The sequence below is a fragment of the Carassius auratus genome, unplaced genomic scaffold (genome assembly GCF_003368295.1).
Source record: "Carassius auratus strain Wakin unplaced genomic scaffold, ASM336829v1 scaf_tig00215912, whole genome shotgun sequence".
Lineage (NCBI taxonomy): Eukaryota > Metazoa > Chordata > Actinopteri > Cypriniformes > Cyprinidae > Carassius > Carassius auratus.
This window is the reverse complement of record NW_020528306.1, coordinates 1,729,230-1,752,101: the sequence shown is the minus strand read 5'-3', so window position 1 is coordinate 1,752,101 and position 22,872 is coordinate 1,729,230. Positions and strand designations below refer to the sequence as shown.

The 22,872-nt window shown below is 38.1% G+C and overlaps 1 protein-coding gene across 1 annotated transcript in view; it reads left to right on the top strand.

Annotated features, from left to right (window-relative positions):
• The first annotated feature begins 6,803 nt into the window (after window positions 1-6,803).
• The window catches only part of LOC113096379 (protein patched homolog 1-like), a 54,643-nt gene continuing 38,574 nt past the window's right edge, over window positions 6,804-22,872 (top strand). Inside the window, exons 1-2 of the mRNA XM_026261759.1 lie at window positions 6,804-7,665; window positions 10,297-10,489. Coding sequence (XP_026117544.1) covers window positions 7,498-7,665; window positions 10,297-10,489 — 361 coding nt within the window. The 5' untranslated portion in view covers window positions 6,804-7,497. The remainder of the gene's footprint in view (window positions 7,666-10,296; window positions 10,490-22,872) is intronic.

Here is a 22,872-nt window from a genome sequence, read left to right as displayed (position 1 = left end):
TACAGATCAGCATTAGGAAATGTTTCACTCAAGTGCGAAACTCCTGATCATGTGGATTCCTACTGAAATGACTGGACTTTTGTTTTTGTGAAAATTCGGGAAGAACGGTAAAATTCACTGAACAGCTGTAACGCAGCAAGAAGAGCAGAGCAGGTATTTTCAGTTCATACTGGAGGTGAGGCACGGAGCAGAGTGAGCATTTTCAATTGACAATGGAGCAAAGAAAGTTTTTAGGTAGGCCAATGTGTCAAAAAAGATTGAGCTATGTTAGGATGCTTTCACACTTGGCTCGGTTGCCTGATTCGTACCCGAATTCGATTTCTGCTCACATTATCCATTCCAAACTAACTGAACTCTGACGTCAAAGGAACCCGAGTGTGCACCAAAAGTGCTATTAGAGTGGGGAAACTATGACATCAGAATCCAGAAGTTTAATTCGCAGAGGGTTACTTCGACAACAATAATAACTATTTGACATTATTGTAAGGGGTATAGTGCATGAATGTTCATGAGAATAGACCTAAAAGATCTCCCAGGGCACACGATCATTCATCTGCTGTTATGGCAGTCTTATTTGACATCATTTGACATTCTGCAAATTACTTTTTTGCAGACATATTATACAAACTTTGCTGTTAGATGACTACAGTTTATTATAACAAAAGTAGGAAAGAAGAAGACAGTAGATTTTTAGTCACACCGAACATACATTCAACATTCAAAATTTACCCCATGTCTTTCTGCATTCATATTTAAGTCAGAAAATGAATAGGCTTTGGCTAAAAGGACACAAAGCATACACTCGTACTGTGTGATATGAAATAGCATGGTCTTATTGTAAGAAACCTCCATCAAAATATCACCTTGCAGGTTTCTGGTCCCTGCAGATCTGCATATGCATGTCAACATCTGCACCACCTCTTCCCTCCTCTCACCCAATCACTTGATCAGTAAGCGATGTGTTTTTCCCAAATTATTTAATAAGTGCTAACAGGCTCTCAGAGTCACCAGCGATTGTGTGATAAAGAAAGAGGGCTGTAAATCTACAAGGCAGGCACTGACTGGACCTCAAAACAGCTTTTGTGTATAAACACCACACATTTGAAAAGCCAGTGGGAGAGGTTTACATTGTATACTTGACATCTTATAAACCAGTGCGATGTAGAGATAGAGTTCGTAGCAATGACATCTAAATAATGCCTGGAGTGTTTTTTTTTTTTGTTCATGCTTTGTCCCAGAGTGTATAATCCAAGCATGGCCTTTGGTAAATGACTACAGATGCCTCTCTGTCCTATGTCAAAAGAAATAGTAAACATGATGAATAATAAGTCAGAGCCTGAAAACATCAGATTTGATTTAACATGAGGACGTATTCTCATATAGTCATGAATGCCAATGATGCAAGTCTTACATTTTTGGTGCTTGCGTGCATATTAAGTACATAACCATAAATGATATCCCATCGGTGACAGATTGCATAGCTGAAGTGTAAAACAGATATATGTAATATTGGCAGTGTCCGGACAGTGAGATTTAGTTCAGAATAATACAATTAGTTAGGAAAAAAGATCTGTCAAGAGACTGCAATACAAACCTGTCCGCACAGAGTCTACATTCACCACTTCTCAATAAATAAAGGTTTCTTTTAAAGACAGTACGCCTCTGAGAACCTCAGTCAGCTGCCGAGCTTTGTATATGTAAAACTTTTTTGCCTAAATAATCATGATGCAGCCAATGAATTCACATATATTACAGCCAGCTGTGTTTACTTTATATTTGCCAATCTGAAAATGCTTCAAGGAACAGAGGGTCTTTAAGGGCTCAGAGCCACAGAGTTGCGCGCAAGCTGTACTTGCGGATAGCCACGTCATCATATAATTCAATCCAAAATGACTCTGTTTTTGGAGAAAATTTTGCTTTTTTGCGGCAAAACGCCTGAAGTATTTTTTCTCTGAACTGATCAATTATAATAAGCTTAAAGGAATAGTTTACAAAAAAATAAATGAATAAATTGCTGAAATAGTACTCAACTTTAGGCCATCAAAGATGTACAGTTTGTTTCTTCATTGGAATGAATTTGGAGAAATTAAACATTACATCACTTGCTCACCAGTAGATCCTCTGCAGCAAATGGGTGCCGTCAGAATGAGAGTCCAAAAAAAGCACAACTGCACTCCTTATAAAGAAAGAAGATGTTTGTTTGTAACAACCAAATTCATTACTGAGACATTTTTTACTTCTGTCTGAAATTTCAGATCAAGCACAATTTACAAGCGAACACAGTCCAAAACAGTTCTAAACAAATGTGTTAGTTGATTTTGATCTGAGGGGACAAACGGATCATTTTCACTGGAAAAATATGGCGTTATATATGTGTGCCTTTTTATTTTAATTCGTTATTGAATTCTAAATAGGAAATTAATTTATCAAAACGTACAATGACCAGATGGGCTTTGGGTTCTATAATGATTTGATTGGAGACCAACAACCAATCACAATTGACCTTTAATTTTCTGATTGGTTGATTTTGTGGCACACTTGTAACGCTGTTGTAAGTACATATACATATAAGGCCATAGAAAAAGCATTATTATGGATTATGGATAATTAAATACCCATCTCATGGGGCAGTCATCGCCTAATTGATAGAGAGTCAGACTTGTAACCCGATAATGGGTTCAATACTCAGGGCCGGTACTCTGTCGAAAAGCTTTGTAGGCCTAAGAAGTTCGTAAAAACAATCGTACGACTGATCTTAATATTATGTTCTGTTTCCCAAAAGGATCATAACTTAAATAGCACTTGAAAATCATCGTAGATTTAAGAGTGCTCTGGATTAATCGTTAAGCCGTAAGTGCATCATAAGAAGACAGATTTATGCAGTCACCTGCAGGACAGTCGAAAGATTACACCTTTAACTTGATTCAAGCGCAATGTGATTATAATATAAGGATCTGATTGTGTTTTATTGTACACTTTATGACTCGTTTTCTTATTTTTGTTTTATTAATTTATAAAACATCACTCTCTCTCTGTGTGTATAAATCAATTAATATAAATAATTGTATGCATTTAGCAGACGCTTTTATCCAAAGCGACTTACAGTGCACTCAGGCAAACATTTTTACCTAACATAATATATAAGTATATAAAGTATATGATATATTATTATGTAAAGTATAATATTTTAGACTATAATATAATATAATATTGTATCGTGTTATAGTTATTATATCCAAGTTTTCTGTCTGAAACACAGCATTAGGTTAACGTCAATAAAAGATAGTGTACAACAATTAAGAGCCATTCTATAATGTGACATTTCAGCACTTGATAAATGGATAGTGACTCCTAAGTAGCTCTTAAAGCACAGCTACGTGCAACGGTGTTAAGTGCATTGTTGGGAAACGCATGTAAAACAATAACGAATGATCGCAAAATTACTCGTAGAAAACGCTCTTAAGCTCTAAGATCAATCGTTATCGGGAAACCTGGCCCAAGTCCGGCAGGGGGGTAACTGTCCAGCGCTCTCCAACCTCAACTTCACTACTCACTATTGTGTGTGTGCATTTAGATGGGTTAAATGCAAAGCAAAAAATTCCAAGTATGGGATACCATACATCCTTCCTTTCCTCTTTAACCTGGCATGCATTTCAAATCTGTTAAAGGATTGTTAGACTGTATTAATTAGGTCAACCGAAACCAGGAACACTTCCCATAACATCGGATGTAGCCTACTCATTACATCGTAAGAAGAATGGCATCTACGCTAATATTAGTCTCTTTCATTCATTTTCTGATGTCACTGTAGCCACCAGATCCAGTCCAGATGGTGGATCAGCACTTAGAGACTAACCTATACAGTCCTGAATGTCAATGGAGACCACGTCAACTATATGCGCCTCCAGAGACAGATCCCCTGCGAAGACCTCTTCAGCTCGATGTCCATCAGCACAAGACCACGGGAACCTGACAAGACCTCTGCAATTGTGTTGCAGCCTGGAATTAAGCCACACCATGCTGGCCAGAGGAGAACTGCCCCCCCAACTGAGCCTGGTTTCTCCCAAGGTTTTTTCTACATTTCTGTCACCAAAGGAGTTTTGGTTCCTTGCCACTGTCACCTTTGTCTTGCTTAGTTGGGGACGCTTGACTGATTGCACAGACACTATTGGAAGAGAGCTGAACTAGGTGATGACATCACTGAATCATCAATTAACTGACTTTAGCTGAAAAATGACTCTGTTATTGTTTTCTCTTGCATCATTGACTTACTATTTTCCTGTTTAACTTATTAAAGCTGCTTTGACACAACCAGTATTGTATAAAGCGCTATACGAATAAAAGTGACTTGACTTCTTGAATGGCCAGAGGAAATTGTATGGAAATGTATTATATTTGGGTGAACTTTTCTTTTAAAACAGTCTTTTTAAGATTATTCAACTGCCAGGTCCATTTTTGGCAGATTTTACCATCCATTATCATGCATATAAATTTGAATGGTGAAGCAAATCATATGTTCAATATGTTCTGTCCTTATAGACAGTTTCTCCGATGAGACTCTGGGAAAAACATCACACAGCTGTAAAGTGAGATTTCCAAGGACCTCTCATGAGGTATAGAAATATATTGTGTAATTACTTAATAAATGTGTGACCTTTTGTGTGCCGGCTCGCTGGGGAGCTACTCACTTCATGCTAATGAGAATGGAACGATTCTTTTTTTTTTTTTTTTTTTTTTTGGTGGAGACTCAGACAAATCCAATCTCATGTTCACAGGAGTGTTATATTTCTGTGATCTGCTGAGGACAGACGGTGGTGGAACAGAAAGGGTAGAAGGGTAGATTTCTATGGTGATTAAATAAAAACAAAACACAAAATCAGTGCATACTTCAGAATTTTTTTTAAATATGGGAAGGGTCATAACTTAAGCCTGAAAATTATGATTACGAAGACAGTAGGCCAAACATAGATCAGGATCTAGGCATTGGAGACCTAGCCGCTCTGAAGGGATTTACAGAAAACTACAAACAAAACAGAATGTCCGGGCACGGAATGGCTTGTATTTTTTTATTATTATTTTTTTTTTCGCTTTCAGGATCACATTTGCCTTGATCAAAGCTTAATTTTTGGAACATGTTAGGGAAAATTGAAATCTTGTTTCACAAATAAAAGATATATGATTTATATAATTTTAATTACCCCAAAAGAATTCTGAAGAAATTGTTCGAAAAATTACGTAAACATTTGTTGTTATTGCATTTAAATCACAAAAAACATACAAAACATTTCCACCCACTGAAAACATAAATAGGCAGTTTATCTGAAGTGCTCTCCTTTCTCTAGTGTCACACTGATTATACAAGAACCACACAATCGCAGAGGAAATTGGAAAGTGTAAACACTGGCAGAGAAGTGCTCAGAGCTGTCAAACACATCTGTGTGATTGAGCACAACTTTGTGCTATCGGGTAAACATGGGAAAAGTCATGGGTACATCACTGTAGAGGGAACTATGGCAAACTACAGGACTGTTGGGAGAGATCGAGTGAGAAACAGGACAGATCATATAGCTCAGAAAATCCAGCGGAGGAAGTTAATGACTAATGGTCCAGTTTTTTTTCTTCTTCTTCTTTCTGGAGGAAAAATAAAATGGCTGTAATAATTTCCTGATGGTGGGGTGGGATAGGAAATGGATTCTTCATAACGATGTATCTCATTTTCATACTCATGTCAAAGCTTTCCTCCCATAGTCTCTAAACTGACGACATCACCACTCCAATCATCATTCAGTGTTTATATAGCACTATATAGCTGCTTATAGTTGTATTATTTTGTGTTGAATAATGTGCTTTGTGTTTATAAGAGATTCAGTAATGAAAAGGAAATCTAATTATGATGTATTGCAGAGCACCATTGGTAAAAAACTGATTTTTAATTCATAAACATTTTTTTTTTCCGGATGTGTGATAAACATAGTATAAAACCTGTGTCATGTTTACACAATACACTTGATGAAAAAGGGGCAGCAATACAAGGAATTCCCATGTTTTGGCACAGACTTATTCAAAACTGTAACCCACCTGTGCACTGTAAAAGACAACGCTCATTAATTGCATTTTTCTTTTGCCCTTGGAGCTTGTGCTGTCAATATGGCCAATATCCAGACTGGCCAGCTGGGAATGGGAAAGGGAATACAATTACTTACAGTTCTTGTCTATAATTTGGCACAGGATGTGAATATGTTATTGATTGTATTCATGTTTTTTTGAAAAGTGTTTTGCATTCTTGTAGCTCATACAGTAGAGCCTCACCAAGGTTGTGGCTTTGATTGCCCGGGAATGCATGAACCGATAACATTAGGGTAACAGCGTCTGACAAACCTCAAATGTATGTTGAATGTTCTGTAAGTTTGCTGCATGAAAACAAACAGTATGTATTATTACACATAAACCCATCTATATAAATACTGTAGGTTTTGACCATTCACAAATTCTGTAATCTAGGTGGCGCTCTATTCCTGTTTATGAAAGCAAAATCCTAAAACTGGCTCTACTGCTTAAAACTAATCAGAATTAACTTGTGTTTCAGGAAATTAACAACTTAAATCAGATAAAGCATTGCTTTGCTAAGTATGGCCAAAACTCTAAGTTCGTGCAACAATTATTTTCTGAATATGAAATTTTTTAAAATAAAATAGCCAAATTAACTATAAGAAAACAAGAAAGAAAAAACGAATAAAGATGGAAAGACAATATGAAACAGAAAGAAAAAAAGAAAGAAAGAAAGAAAGAAAGGGCACGAGTGTTCTGCCTCTTGACCAGACAGGGGCTCGTCTGTGATTTTCTGCTCTTGGAGTTTTCTTCACGCGCTCGGACCCTGCAGAAAGTGGGCTTTGCTTCTTTAAGACTCCCCTGAAGTTCGAGATGCACACACGAGGGCTCGCGGCTTGGGTGGTCTCTCTACTTTGGTGAGCTGTTGCTAAGCAGCTAATAATAGTCGTGTTTGCTGAGTAATTTTTGCCCTTCTGGAACCAATCAGAGTCCAGGAACCCCGGCCATCTGACAGCCCCGGAGGCGGGATTTCGAGTGCTTTTGCCACGCCCCTCCTCCTCTCTCTCCGAATGGAGAGTGATCTTTTTTTCACATCTATTGAATCTCTCAGAGATCGCCTTATCGTACGGCCCGAGGAGGGACCACATAGATCACAGAATGCTTCAGCCACCGAGAGATCGACGTTTCCACAGTCTCCCCTTCACCTTCTGATATCGCGGACTTTCCAGCGGACGGCGTGAAAGTGGGGAATTGTTGGAGACCTCCAGATTCGCGAAATGTTGGAATGGAAGGCGCAGACTCTGACTCGCCGTCTCAAACAGGAGTATGAAGTGCTTCGCGGATCTGGGATCAACGAGAGACAAACTTGGTTTTCTTCGGATATCACTAAACGCTCGCGGGGAAATACACTAGCGTGGATAACGAGACGTTCGGCGCAGACTTTGCAACATGGCCTCGGCTGTTAATGTGTCCTCCGAGCAGGAAAACAGAGACCCCGATCGGCCGAGGTTAACGCGGAGAAATAGGGGCAACTATCGGACCGCCGCGGCGGATTTGGAGTATTTGCAGCGGCCGAGCTATTGCGATGCCGCCTTTGCATTGGAGCAGATATCAGAGGTGCTTTTATGTTTGCCCCGTTTGCATTTGGACTTTGTTGGGAATGCTCTGACAAAGTGCTCAACTTTAGTGAAGTCGCTAGGTAACGGGATAGCCACGGCACCGATGGGGGTGTCTATGCGGGAAGCAACCTGTAGCCGCTCGAGGGATTCGCTGCATGTTGTTCTCCGTTATATCCATCTGTCGCGATTCAGTAATCGTAAACATACCTGTCAGACGACAAGCTGAGCTCTGAACGTGAAGCGAAGGGTCTAGTGATGTTGGCCCTAACCGACTGATTGAAGCCTCTCAGATAGGACCTCCACGGGGAGTACTTTTCGCCCCGCACTGCTCAGGCACGATCCATGTGGCTGCACTCTTTCCGTTCACAAATATTGTCGTAACTCCCTCGCATCACAACGCATCCCTTCAGCTATGCGACCCACGTGCATCTTCGATATTGCATGACTTTGGACATTGTAACCTGTTTCCCTGATACAGTGTCCAAAGGATGCAACCTGTCACATTGCAGCAAGACTCAGATTAACTTTAAGTTATTCGTGAAACTATAAATCATTTGAATTGTACTGTTTGAAAGCCGAGTGAATGTTACTAGTAGTATGGCAAGCTGTTTTAACATTTGTTCACTGGTATTTATTTTTGTTACAAGTAATTGCTTTACTAGGAAGCCATTCTTGTTAAGTATCATTAGTAATAAATATGTGTTAGTTAATAGTCCTTATTGTTTTGCTATTACTCACAATCCCCATTGACAGATAACTATTCTATTTTTATTGGTGGCATTTGCCCTTGAGGATAATTAGAGATGTACCATTTAATTGGCCATGGATCGGAATCAGTGAATCTCACAGGCACAGGCAATAACGTCACATCAGCTGCGCATTCTCATTCTCTTCACTCCGGCGACCACCTCTCGCTTATACAAGTCTCATTCGCTCCAGTTAAAGGGTGCTTGTATTGCGCATTATTTGAGTCATTCCTGCAGGTCTATAGTGCATGTACCACCACTGATCTATATCAGCCTCAAACAGCTTACCACAAATGCCAAAATGAGTGGCTAACTGCGCTAAATTTTTAAAATACATACAAAACTATGTCAAAATGCCCATCTTGGCGAGTAACCAGTTAAACACAGTCAGTTTTGGAATGTAAAATAGTGTAGAAAGAGAAGTTATGTTGTGTAACAGTATATTAGGTCTATGGATAAACTCTTAAAGGGACCGCAGTCCAATATTCATGCTGCTGTATGTCATGTTAATCAAAGAACAAAAAACTTAAGAAAATCACTTTCTGCTCTTGACTGAATACGTTTAAAAAACTTTAACTTTAAATTAACTTTTAAATTAACTTTAATGGTAATAATTCATTTGTATTTAATTTTTACAATGAAGACTACAGAAATTACCAAATTGACATTTGATTACTTTAATTTCTGTAGTATTTCATACCTGAATAAAAAATTATTTAACCTGAAATGCTTTCATAGCTTTCAAAGTTAAATATTTGTCTTTATTCTATTGCATTTAGTTGTGCTTTTGTTTGCATTTTTTTAATTTGTTCTTATTTTATTACTGACTTTTTACTTGTTGTTTTATTTATTAATTTTTTTATGAAACTTCCTTGAAGAAAATAGGATTTTTGTCTGTATATCCTGTCAATTATATCTCTTAGGGAAAAAATCGGAATCTAGAAAAATCGGTATCAGCAGATCCCACTAACAAAAAAATCAGAAATAGGATTCGGCCAAGAAACTTGCAATCGGTGCATTTCTAAGGATAATGTGTAGTTCAGATGTGACAATTAATTTTTATGTAGTATATGTGACAACTTTTATATCACATATTTATAAGACCTGAATGTAATTCTTGTAACATTATAAGACTAGATATGACTTTATAAAAAACTTGTCATAGGTTGTTACTAGTCATAAAGGGTACTTTTTTTTTATTAAAAAACTTACTTGTAAGATTAGGAATCATTCTTGTATCAACTTGAATACACACGTGTCTAATGAATAGGTATTAGCATTTGTTTAATTAGTACTAGAACAACTGGAATAGATAGTTGTAACTAAAGAACAAGTACTGGCACCTAATGAATAGTAACAAGTAATACTGGAATAGATACTTGTCTGTAGTTAGAGAATTCAAATTTGCCACTGGAAACAACGGAAAAGTTACTTGTCACTATTGGGACTAGTTGCAAAGGGCTAAGTCTCAGGTCTACTAGTATCTAAGAAAACAGTTATTACTAGTGGCAATGTAAAGATACTAGTCATCATTGGATAACTTCTTAGTAATTCAAATTAAGAACTTAAAAAAAAAAAATTCTGAGGAATAAATGTTAAAATTGCTTGCCACACAAATTGTGCTTGAAAGTGTAGATAGGCTTCTTTTTAGACTTTTGGGGTGATATTGTGTATGTACAACTCTAGTTGTCTATATCAAGCAATTACTTTTAAAGGAGGAAAGTGGTTTATTCCTGATAATACAGTTATTTAAGTCCCCTAAGTGTCATTTTAGCATGTTTTCTAAATATCAGTCGAAAAACCATGACTGCAATGATTGAATTTAGTTTAATCTTTTTAAAAAGGTGATGAGAGTTTAATATTTGCTCTCTCTTGTCTTGTAGGGGAAAGCGACTGGGAGGAAAGCGCCACTGTGGTTAAGAGCAAAGTTTCAAAGACTTTTGTTTAAACTTGGCTGTTACATACAAAAGAACTGCGGAAAGTTTTTAGTCGTGGGCCTTTTAATATTCGGAGCTTTTGCTGTTGGCTTGAGGGCAGCTAGTCTGGAGACGGACGTGGAGAAACTCTGGGTAGAAGGTAAGAAGCTGTTTTCCTTGTGCTTTAAGCCTTTATAATTCTTTTACCCCGCAAGTGTATTCTAAAGGCAGACCTGAATCGGTGGGTGGGGGTCTGTCATGTAAGCTGAAGGAACTGTTTATTGTATAGAAATCTGGCAGAAATCCAGATTAAACGTGTAAAGAATGTTTTCCGCTTCGAATTTGACTCGCGCGCACGAATGCCATCTGTTTATGGAACATTACAGCGCGCGCTTCCGTCGATTGCTTCTAAAATCGATACATCGGTGGATATATGATTTAGAGAGCACTGTGAGTGTTTTTAACACGAATAGCCGCCATTTTGTGTGTGTGCGAGTAAGTGTGTGTGTTTGTGTGCCTCCAGCAGTTGAATCTGATCCGCGCTGCTCACAGAGCCTGTGTGTGGTCCTGTTTTGGACAGCGTTCAACTTTCCAAAAAGATTTGTCTCAGAGTTTCAGCAGGAACCGAACGAACTGCAGGCAGAAACGTACACCCAGACCCGACACAGACTACAGCGCATAGGCTGTGTGAAGAAAGTGTGAAAGAAAATTGTTTTATTTTATGAATAAGTCACTTGTGAGGCCATAGTGTGGGGTGCTGAGGGGGAAACAGGCCGTTCTGCTTTGATCTACATTCCTGAAGTTTAAAGAACCCTAAAGAAAAAACATGGATGATATGAGGGCTTTATTTCATCATTATTTCATCTTTATTTCAACCATTATTTTTATATGAATTTATTTTAATTGGATGAGTTGGCTTTCGGGGGTGTTTTGGACTGTAAATACACGCCATGTTATGTTCATCCATTACTGATAATGAAGTCCGTGATAGATTTATGAAATGAGGAGACAGTTGCCTCTTTGCATTTAATTTTATTAGTCCTATATAAATTCATGTTATATTTCCACATAATGTACCTTTAAACCATACTGTGTGTAAACTTGAAACACTGTTTACCTTACACTATAAACATGCAACTAGTACTGTAATATTTTTGTATTTATATAAACATACGTAACTTTTTTCTTTTAGCTCTTATTTAGTCGTAGATCACTGTTTCAAGTCGAAAATAGTGAGGTTTGAGTGGGTGAGCCATTTTATTCCATAATTATTCATAAATCACACAATTTTGACCATTCTGTCCTATTTGCCAACCTTTTTCGAGCACGATAGGTGGCCGTTGTAATGATAATGTCATTATAATTGGCTTATTGTCAACAATAATTAAACGATACGTCATGTCATGTGACTTTTCCCAGTTTTGTTTTAGTTAGCACCCATTTTAGCAATATTACCTCAGAAAAATGTTTACATTTCTAAACATTTCTCAATTTTTACAATAATTGATCACATAAATGTCTTTTATATTGTTCTTATACTGTTAAATAATAAATTTTCTCTTTTCAGTTTCCCCTTGGAGAAAACGCCTTTGATTTGGCACATGAAGAAAATGTCTGTTGTTCTTAATGAAACACGACCTTTTGACTTGCAACACTAAGTCCGTTTGACACTTCTTAACTTTAAATTATAACTAAAAATACATTACACACAACTTAAATTACATTAGTCGTAGTTGCAGTCCCACCTGGAGAAGCAAGTGATTGCTCAAGGCTACTATGTTAATGGAGCAGGTGCTGGATCTCTAAAATTGTTTTGGTCAACCCTACATAAGGCTCATCTTGGAACCCTTCCGCAGTAGTAGCCTAGGTTCTTAAACCTCAGTTTGCCCCTTGAGAGAGAAGTGTTTGCATTAATCCTAAATACTTTTGTGGTGTGGAGTGTGTCTTTAGTAATATTCTCAGTATAACAGTATTGTGTGAACCTTATCGCAAACACTTTGCTAAACCAGAGCTTTATCCTCTCTGCAGTTTTATCGTTGTTGCTCACTTCCACATTTCCTTTCCAAGAAGTGCAGGAGGTTTGCAGATGAAGTATGACAGTCGGTTGCTGGACACACACTCACTCACACCTCGGTCGTTCCCATCCCGAAGCACATGACAGCTTCCAGATGCAGTAAAATTGAGATCTGTTTGTTTAGATTAAATTCCACAGCTGAGGGATAGATTAGTTCTGGTCGGCCAGGTTCTGCGCTGGGAGATGTCGTCCATTAGGATGCATGTTTATGTTTCGTTTGGAACAGCCTTTGGCTATCGACCTCCAAGTGACCCTTCGTTGAAGCTGTGTCTCTTAATCTCTCCTTAAATTCAGCTTGAATGGGATTCAGTGTGATATAATTTTGGCTTTCATCACTTGCCATTGAGGGCTGTTATGCTCCAACCATTATAATTTGTTTGGTTGCTCCACAGATTTTCATTGTTAAATAATTGATGTAGATAATGTTGTCATAGCTTTTGAGTCACTGGCTGAATCCTCACTCTGATCTGATAAAGGGCTGGGGGATATGAAAAAAAAATATATCTCGATATTGTCAATTTTTAATGATATTCGATATATATCTCTATGTTTGCATTTGCATTTAAATAATAAAAAAAAAAACTGGGGAAAATAAATAAACTGGGATAAGTGTTTTTTTTTTCTTGTTCGTTTCAGATAATTTGCGGAAGTGCTTGAACTCTTGATACCTGGCAACCGCACTTATGAGAGTTCATGTAGTAGAGGAGCGTACATGTCCACTTTTTTTTATGTTTGGCACATTCTTTTGGGAAAGTATGATTGAATTTAAAATATTCAGTATTCACAATATTTTCTAATTTTACATCGTCAAATTATTACGATATTATCACTAATATCTGATATATCGCCCAGCCCTAATCTGATATGAATGTAGCTTGTTTGGAGTTGTGGACCTCTAGCAGACTTGTTCAGATTAGATTGTGTAGAAAGAGACACAAATATATTCATTCATACTTATTTTATAAATAAATATAAAAACATAATATAAATGTTTTATTTGATTAAAAAAAAAAAATCAATAATGGCATTGACGTATATTTTGAATTGTTGTATATGACATTTTAAGATGTAAAAAAAAAAAAATAGTTGGAGATTAAAGGGATAGTTCACCCAAAAATTATGTCTTTAATAACTCACCCTCATGTCGTTCCAAACCAGTAAGACCTCCTTTTATCTTGAGAACACAGTTTAAGATATTTTAGATTTAGTCCGAGAGTGATCAATCCCTCCATTGAAACTGTTTGTACGGTATACTGTCCATGTCCAGAAAGGTGAGAAAAACATCATCAAAGTAGTCCATGTGACATCAGAGGGTCCGTTAGAATTTGTTGAAGCATCGAAAATACCTTTTGGTCCGAAAATAGCAAAAACTCAGACTTTATTCAGCGTTGTCTTCTCTTCCGTGTCTGTTGTAAGACAGTTAAAAACAAAGCAGTTTGTCATATCCGGTTCGCGAACGAAGCATTCTATGTAACTGGATCTTTTTGAACCAGTTCACCAAATCGAACTGAATCGTTTTAAACGGTTCACGTCTCCAATACACATTAATCCACAAATGACTTAAGCTGTTAACTTGTTTAATGTGGCTGACACTCCCTCTGAGTTCAAACAAACCAATAACCCAGAGTAATTCATGTACTCAAACAGTACACTGACTGAACTGCTGTGAAGAGAGAGATGAACACCGAGCCGGATAATGACTCGTTCATGAGTCAAGAACCGGTTGCATCGGTTTTTGGATCACCAGTAGTTCTTTCTGACAGTTCGATTCAATAGACTGGTTGAAGAAAACGGTTCACCGGTTCTTTTGCGCTTGACATAATGGCGTCATTGGCGATGATTGCAAGCCTTCGGTTTACCTGGGCTCATAAAAGTAGCACAGAATCAGTTCAGAATCAATCACGAAAAGAATCAGTTCGGTTCAGACGCTCTGTGTATCGGTTTGGTGAACTGGTTCAAAAAGATCCGGTTACATCGAATGATTCATTCGTGAACCCGGATATGACAAACTGCTTTGTTTTGAACTGTCTTACAACAGACACGGAAGAGAAGACAATGCTGTCTTCAAAATATTCTAACTGACCCTAAAACAGTTTCACGTAAACGTTCACCTTCCTGTGTGCCTTCCGCTTCTGTTCACTTTTAATAGGGGCCTTTTTCGCTGTGAAATCTTTGAGATATCTGGGTTTGGAATGTCCCATTCTCTTGTGTGGGGGGTGAGAGGGGTAGCATGAGGTTTGGGGCCACAAGTTTGCGTCCCTTAGGACCCAAGGTCATCGAGTGGAGACTCCGCTATTTAAAAGCTCATTTGATACTGGCTACATGACCTGGGTGCAGAGTGAGGGGTTCCAGCTAACACCAGTGATGATGAGAGAAGGTTTACTGCTACGCTAGCACTCCTGTGGAAGAGGAGTTGATCGATTTAAAGGTAATAAATGAGTAATTAAACCAGTAATATGTTTTTATACACCCAGCAGGGGGCAGTGTGAATTTATTTGGTCTGTGATCAATGTGAGTTAATCTAGGTATTATTTAAGATGTGTAACTTGTGTTGATTTGATTCATATTTTAAGTAGTTGTTTGTCCGTTGGCTCTTTTTAGTGCAGATTTGATACTAACTCTATCAAGTTTTTTTATTGAGTTTTATGAGTAGAGCTATTTAGTTTTCTCTCTTCAGATATTTACTCTGTTCTTTCATGTGACATGAATTGTAGGCTGAAAATACCTTTACATTCAACAGGTGTGGACATATTGACAAACCTCCCCTGGTTTCTAATGAAACACAAGGATGGTTAAGAGTTGCGGTGTGGAGGAGTATATAACCTTCAGTTAATGTTGGGAAGAAGTCTTTTTTTTTTTTTTTAAATGAAGGAAGTGGCTGAAGAATGTGGTCTCCCCACGTTGTGGTGAAGAGATCGAGATCTAGTGGAATTCTCTCTGTCTGGATGTGCTCAGGAAGGCTTGGACACACATGGCTGAACTGTAAGGGATGCATGTGGAGCCCTGAGGGCTTTAAGAGCTTTGAAATTTGAACAAGGTTTCACAGTTTTGGAGAATTGGGGTCTGTGTGCCTAGAGATAGAGATAATAATTATGTAACTAATTATTATTTACACTTTTACATAATCCATCTGTATAGTATGTTCATAGTACACCTATCTGTATATCGTGCATATAGTATTTAATATCTGTAAATTATGTCCATAATACTTACCTGTATAGTTATTGTACATATTATAGACCTTTATTCTGTACTTACTGCTTATTGCACTTCTGGTTAGATGCTAACTGCATTTCGTTGCCTTGTACCTACATGTGCAGTGACAATAAAGTTGAATCTAATCTAATCTAATCTAATCTAAACTATGTAAAAAGCAACTGTGAGTGCTTATACATATTACATTTAGATGGATTAGATTTGTACATTTTGTGGAAAACTTACTGCTACTATGGTGTTGGTGATTTCCAGTGTGTTGTTGTGTGGTTACTAGAGTTTTCTACATGGTTGTCAGTATTTTAGTTGTCAAAGAGTCGTTTGATCTAATATGACCTAATGTAAGGGACTGCAATAATGAGGTTTGACCAGCTCTCTTGGATGCAAATCAATGGTGCAAACGAAGCCGGACTAGTACAGTGTGGGAAAGTTTTTCAAAACTACAGACAACAAAATGCTCCAATAGACTCACAGCAATGTTATTTTTCGTTAATCGTTTAGGGGTGAAAAAATGAATTCAATATACACTAACAGTGCTTTAATGTTAGCACACACACACACACACACAAAAACAAATAAAGTGATACTCCATCCCAAAATGAAAATGTTGTCATTAATCACTTACCCCCATGTTGTTCCAAACCTGTAAAAGCTTCATTGGTCTTCAGAACACAGTTTAAGATATTCTGGATGAAAACCGTGAGGCTTGTGACTGTCCCATAGACTGCCAAGTAAGTTACACTGTCAAAGTCCAGTCTATAACAGGATAGCTGTTATATGAGGAAAATGACAAACTTTAAAGCAGTTTGTTTAATACTTACGATACGAGAATACAAATTTCTCAAACATACATTTTATTAATATATATTACACTGTCTATAAATCATGATTTCATCAGCGGCATCCTCAAAAGTTTAAAAACTGACAGAAGTGTGGGTAAGACAAATACAAATAGAGCAACTCTCATCCACTACCGGCATCCTGACAGCCCTCCAATTCTTGTGTTTATATTCTGCATACCTCCACTCCGTGTTATTCAAAAAACAGAGACCCCGAAATGACGGGGAAAAAGACGTGCGCGTTCTCCCTCTCTCTTTCACTTTCTCCAACTCCCCTTTCTATTTTCTTCTGAAAGGTTTCACTGCACTTCAGCCCCCCCCCCCCCCTTTTCTGTGCTCCTCACACTGACACCCCCCCTCCTCCACCCACCTTCACTTGGGAGTTCAGCCCTGGGATGCCAGATGTATTACAGAGTGAAGCGCAGCAATGTAAACACTGAGTCCTGCCATGGATGCCGGGTGGTCCGGCCCTCCCCCTCCCCATCCTCCCTCTCTCTGTGGCCGAGGGGGTGGAGGAGTTCAGAGAAAGAGAGAGAGGGTGGAGGGGAACGTAGTAGCTGAAGTGTTCTATGTGTTTTGGCTAGAACTGTCGTTATTCTGCAATCTGCTGTTTCGGTTAATGATTCATTTGTATGGCCCGGGATGCAACAAAGTTTTACTTTAGTCCACACCTAGACCGGTTTCCTTTCAGTTTTTTGGGAATGGTTTAGTAAACTTGTGGTGAAAATTGAAACTTTAAAACATGCCTGATGTAGCATGGTAAATGTAAAAAAAAAATATTTTGTTGGCAACCAAAAGGGATATTGACATTTAAAAAGTGATTTTAGAATAATGAAATTTGTTAAACAGTGATGGAAATTAATGGTGCATCTGTTGCAGTTTTTAATTGGTGTATTAGATTAGTGGTGGTTATACCACAGACTCCTGTATCAGCCAGTCAGAAAGCTCTATTGCAGTGAGCCATGTAGTAATAATAATAATAATAATAATAATAATAATAATGATATATTTATTTTGAAACCCCGGCTAACTGGAAATGTCCCAGTGATATCTTATTTTGCCAAAACTCACTGAATGTTTGGGTAGGTGTGCGCACAGTACCACCCCCCCAACCTTGAGCGTGGATCGACCCACACACACTTTTCCCCATGCTTTTTGTTGCAGTGCGATCCGGTTCATCTGAATAGTTTTTTTTTCCTAAAGGGGAAGGGACTTGAATGAAGCCAGCAACTTGGAAAAATCTACCCATTCAGGCCCCTCTGAATGTACATCTCTGGATTGCAGTAAGCTGTATTTGTAGGCAGCGGCCTGCTAAATACATCCATTTTTCGTGGTGCAGATCTGGACAGGTGATTAGCATAATTAGAGGAGAGCTGGCCATACATATGGTAATGCAGTTTGGAGTAAATGGCAGCTGTGGTGTAAAATTTGTGTCAGGGGTCAAACAGGCTGCTCGGGGCATTGTGCTACAGCTGCGGGTCAGGGACTCTCTCTCTCCCTCACTTTTTCTTTTTCTCTCACTTTCACTTTCCCTCTTTCCCACCATTCGTATCTCCTCTGCGAAAGGTGGAAAAGATATGGGTGAAGGTCGTCTTATGGAGCCATTACAAGTCTATTTACGGATATGCTACCTGTTTGAATCACTATTTAAATTGACGTGTAAAAACGATTTTTTTGCAGGCGTAAAAAAAAATACTTTGGAAAAAATACTTTGTCTGTTTAGATGCGAGTGTGCCGGTCGGTGTTGAAACTGTGTGCCATTGACAGGGCTGGTTGCAGTGTGCTGTGGTTTGTTCTTGGAGTTGAGAGGGTCGTGCAAGGGAGAGACTTCATGCTGCTATGACCCTGTACAGAAACTTCCGTGCGACCACAGGGGGTCTCTCTGAGGTGGGGTCTAATCCAGCTAATCCTGCCCGCAACACAGTCATAAAAAGTGCCTCCCTGTGCCACCATTGCCACACACAGCCCCTTTCTCCAACCCCCCCCACACCTAAAAAAGCCTCCATAAGCCACACCATCCCATCATGGAGTGACCCCAGCAACCGTCCCCCTGGCCCTCCAGCCGTGTGATTGGCGTAGTCAGCGGGATGAAGTGGTGGGCGGTAGGGGAGCTTGCGGTTGTGTGGAGTTATGTCATGATCTTGAAGGGGTTGGATGCAGAGGTTTTGGCGGGGGTGGTGCATTTCTTTTGTACCAAACCCCTCACACCCCTTTGAAACAGCCACTCAAAAGCCACTCTGCAGCTGAATGGCAAGAATAGTAATGCGCCTAGAAGTGGGTACCAAAACCCGGTATTTAATCAGTCCCAGGACTAAATTATGAAAGTTTGAATTATTGGTAAACCTTAAGCTACTTCTATTTTTTTATTTCGATTATTGCTTCTAAGGATTATAGCCATGTTTCTTCTAGCTCAAATTCTTTCCCTTCACAGCACTGCGCAATCGTTCCTCCCTAAAACCCAAACTTAAAGTCAGAATCAGCACAATCAGTGATTGTTAAAAAATGCCATTTTATACTGTGGCTAAACTGCGGGACATTTTTGATAATAAAACGTTCAAAGCACAATCCGCACAAGAGACGCTGTTCCCCAGTGGGGCGCTCTTCAAAACGGACAAGCTCATTACACATCCAAATGATCAAATACACACAAAACATGCCAAAATGGCCAGCTTGGAGTGTATTTACTTAAACCGAGTTAATGTCTTAAGTGGACATAAACAGTTGGGAGAAAATCCGATGTGTCAATATATTGTCTTAAAGTGACAGACTGGCACTTGGCCCATCAATGTTAATCAATAAAAAAAACCTAAAAGACAAAATCACTCATAGCTCTTACTCTGAATAACGTTTAATAATAGTTTTAATAAGCATTAATCTATCAATACATACAGTGAAAACTATGCAGTGTTCATTTACATTTGATTACTTTTAGATTTCTTTTGTAGGCTATTACTTACCTGAACAGTAATGTTAGTAGACCGTCATGGAAAAATTAAAGCATTGTTTATTTCATTTTATTTGTTTTATTGTATTTGTCAGTTTGTTTTACTTTGTTTCTTTGTTCATGTTCTTACTGTATCTTATCTTATGTATACAACGCACAAAAAAAGCCTGCTCACTTGTGCATTTACAAATTGATGTATTAAAATTATTTTCATTAAATATTGATTTTACATTTCAGAATATGAAGCAATGTTAATTCAGCTCTTAATTTGTCATATATTTATAAACCTTAACGATAGCCATCTCAAATTGCACCACTTGAAGACTCATGGCATTGGGAGAGTCCTTCCAATGGCTGCTCCCCCTCTTCATGAAAGGGTGGTGCAAGGGTTAATGTTATGCAACAAACTGAATGGGCACAGTGATTCACTGGCTGCCGTGCTGCACTCTGCACCCCTTACACACCTGTGGATTATAGACACGTGGAAGATACTAGATTAGATTAGATTAGATTAGGATCTGTATTGTATGTGTGCTAAATTTATACTTAGCCTCTAACACACAGACCGGCAAGTAAAATCTGAGAATTTATTAGGAATTGGCTAATATTAGACATCATTTAGTGGCCCATAGTTAAGACTTAGTCACATGTGCGAGTGATTTACTCGCAGTGTAATGGTTAATATTAGTTAGCGGAACAGATATCTGTTGATTGTCTGTGAGATGTTTATAGGTGTCTTAACTGCTGCACCAACTTTCTTTTCTTTTGCCGTTTTGCCTTTTGTTGTGCTGTGATCATTTTTTTTGCTTCATACAAATAATTGTGAGGAACATCTCATCACATAATTCTTGTCTTCATAGAGATAGTTTCCTGAAACAGTTTATTATTGTTATTGTTGATAATTTAAATTATCACAATTTACTAAATGTTAAGTATTATTACTATAATTGTGTTTTTTTTTAGGATGGAAGTTATAAGATTATTAATTCATGTTCCAGTTGAATTTATTAATTCTAGATTTTATATATACAGTATATATTTACATTTCAGAATATAAAGCAATGTTAATTCAGCAAATTTGTCATATATAAATCGTAACTATAACCATCCCAAATTATTATTATTTATTTTAACACATTTTGAGAAAAGTACTCTTATTAAGTCTGTTTCATGAGTCTTTTTGACTGGTTGTTTAAAAAGAATATTACATGATTAAGATCTGGTTCACAAGTCCTTATCCTAAGGTTTTTTTAATTGATTACCCCATATGGTTCAGTATTGTGACCTAGAAGATTGTTGATTTTTTTCCTGTTACACCATTTCCCAACAAAAGGAATTTATCTACACCTGTCGTTGTTGATGCGGTTCATGGGCTTTTTTCTGAAGATTTGATCCGCAGGATTACATAATCGTGCTGGTTTTTCAAAGAGCTTTAAACACACCTGATGTCATGTATGACTGAATTCCCCTCTTGTTCTCTGTCATTTTTTCTCACTCATTTTCTTTTGGTGTTAATTTCATACCTGAGGCAAGGCCATTTGTGACCCCAGAACCTGTGCATCTGTGGAGGGGTGTTGAATTCTCCAGGGTTCAGGTCATAACGAGACGTTTCCAGTGTGAGGGACACTGTTATAGTTCCTTCCTGTTGCCTCTGTAGGTCTTGACGTACATCAAAGGAGAAATTCATGATGTAAAGGTGACCTAGTTCATGTTAATCCAGAGTGGAGACATTTCTGATTGAAAAGCTGATGTCTGAGGTTGTTTCATCCCTAAAGCATGTTGGTGTTCCCAGGGCCTCAAAATCAGGAACATGCTAAGCTTGTTTGGAACGTAAACAACCTGGTCCCCATAATCATGTTGAAGTAAAGTTCAGGCTCACTTGAAGCTGCAATTAATGAGGGATATTATAAACATGTCCCAAAACAAGATCAGATGTATGTTTGGGCCCAAGAAAAAAGAAATCCTTTGGTTTTTCATAATGCTTCTAGATGTTTTCCTCTTTCTCAACCTTTTTCACCGGCTGGGTGGTCTGCCCTGAGAAAAAAAACACGGTTAATTTTCAACTTTAATAAAATTACAATGGTTTGAAAATATCCAGCGTATGTCTGTCTCATGAATTGAAAAGCACTGTTAAATTGGATTATATCTTATAACTTGTTACAGATTGTTTTACACAGACCTTCCCTCCCAGAGTTTGAGTAGGTTAATGAGAAAAATACATTTTCTTGCTTTAGTTATCAAGCACAAATATTTTTTTTATTTTATTTTAGTGGTTATCATGTGGCTACACACGCTTTTAAGGGGGAAATATGAACAGAAAATAACTGAAATAACCGACATGAGAAATTTACTTCGGTTAGAGGTTCTACATTTCGGTTTCGATTAATTTTCGATTAATCGCCCAGCCCTACTTGTAGTTGAGGGTCTTGCACACTGTCATTTTTGTTGGGTTCTATAGAAGAATATTTTTGAAAAGTCTCTTGATACAGCTTGTTTTGCATGTAGGTTTAGATGCTTTGATTCTTCCCCCTAAATAATACAGTTTAAGGGGGATCATGTGAGTGCCATTATGTTTAACCTTTGTTACGTGTTTTCAGAAATGTACTGAAAATGTACCTCAATATCCTTATACACCAACTTTGGTATGAGTAGATGATTTGCTTGATGACATTCAGAGGAGTTGACCGATTACCTGTCTGAGACTGTATTATTTAGTGGTCGACCGATATATTGCCAAGGTCGACCGATATATTGCCCGATATTTAGTATTTTTCAAATATCGCTATTGGCCGATAAGTTTCCCTGCTTCACCGATATGTTCAAGGTTTTATTTTGACAGTGTGCCAGACTTTTATTTTGATGGCATTATTTGAGGGCGATATGGCCTTAAAATAAAATCTCCGATTTAATTTTTTTTAATTCGATTTCCGATTTTTTTCCCAATTTTTCCACCCCCTACTTAAGGAAAGCAATAAGTACAAACGGCAGACAAAAAGGTTTTAATTAAACAAAAGCAAGACAAATGTAACCCCCATTTTCATATTCGGCTGGATGTCTCTGTTTCAGGTGTTGGAATAGGTTTGCGGTGCTGCTGCCTTTGACTGCGATGGGCTTTAGGCAAATGTTGCAGCGTGGGGTCTCTTGCTCCACGTCTGTCGCAGCAAACCCATACCAGTTCCAAACAACAGATGATTTTATTCCTTTCTTGGAAACAAACTACCAACTCTCACCTGTAGCCATGTTGTCGCTTGCTGTTTCGTGTGTGCTATGATGTTGTTGTTGTCGCTTGCCATACTGCCATGTGAAACTAACACTACGGAAGCTCCGGGGAGCCAAAAATGCGCCATTACACAAAAACTCGATTTACTTATTTTTTAAATCGCCCGTAACAAAAAAATTCAAATTAATTCATTCAATCGATTTTTCGCCCAGGCCTAGATGGCATTGAGAGCGGCAGTGCCTGAGCGCACACA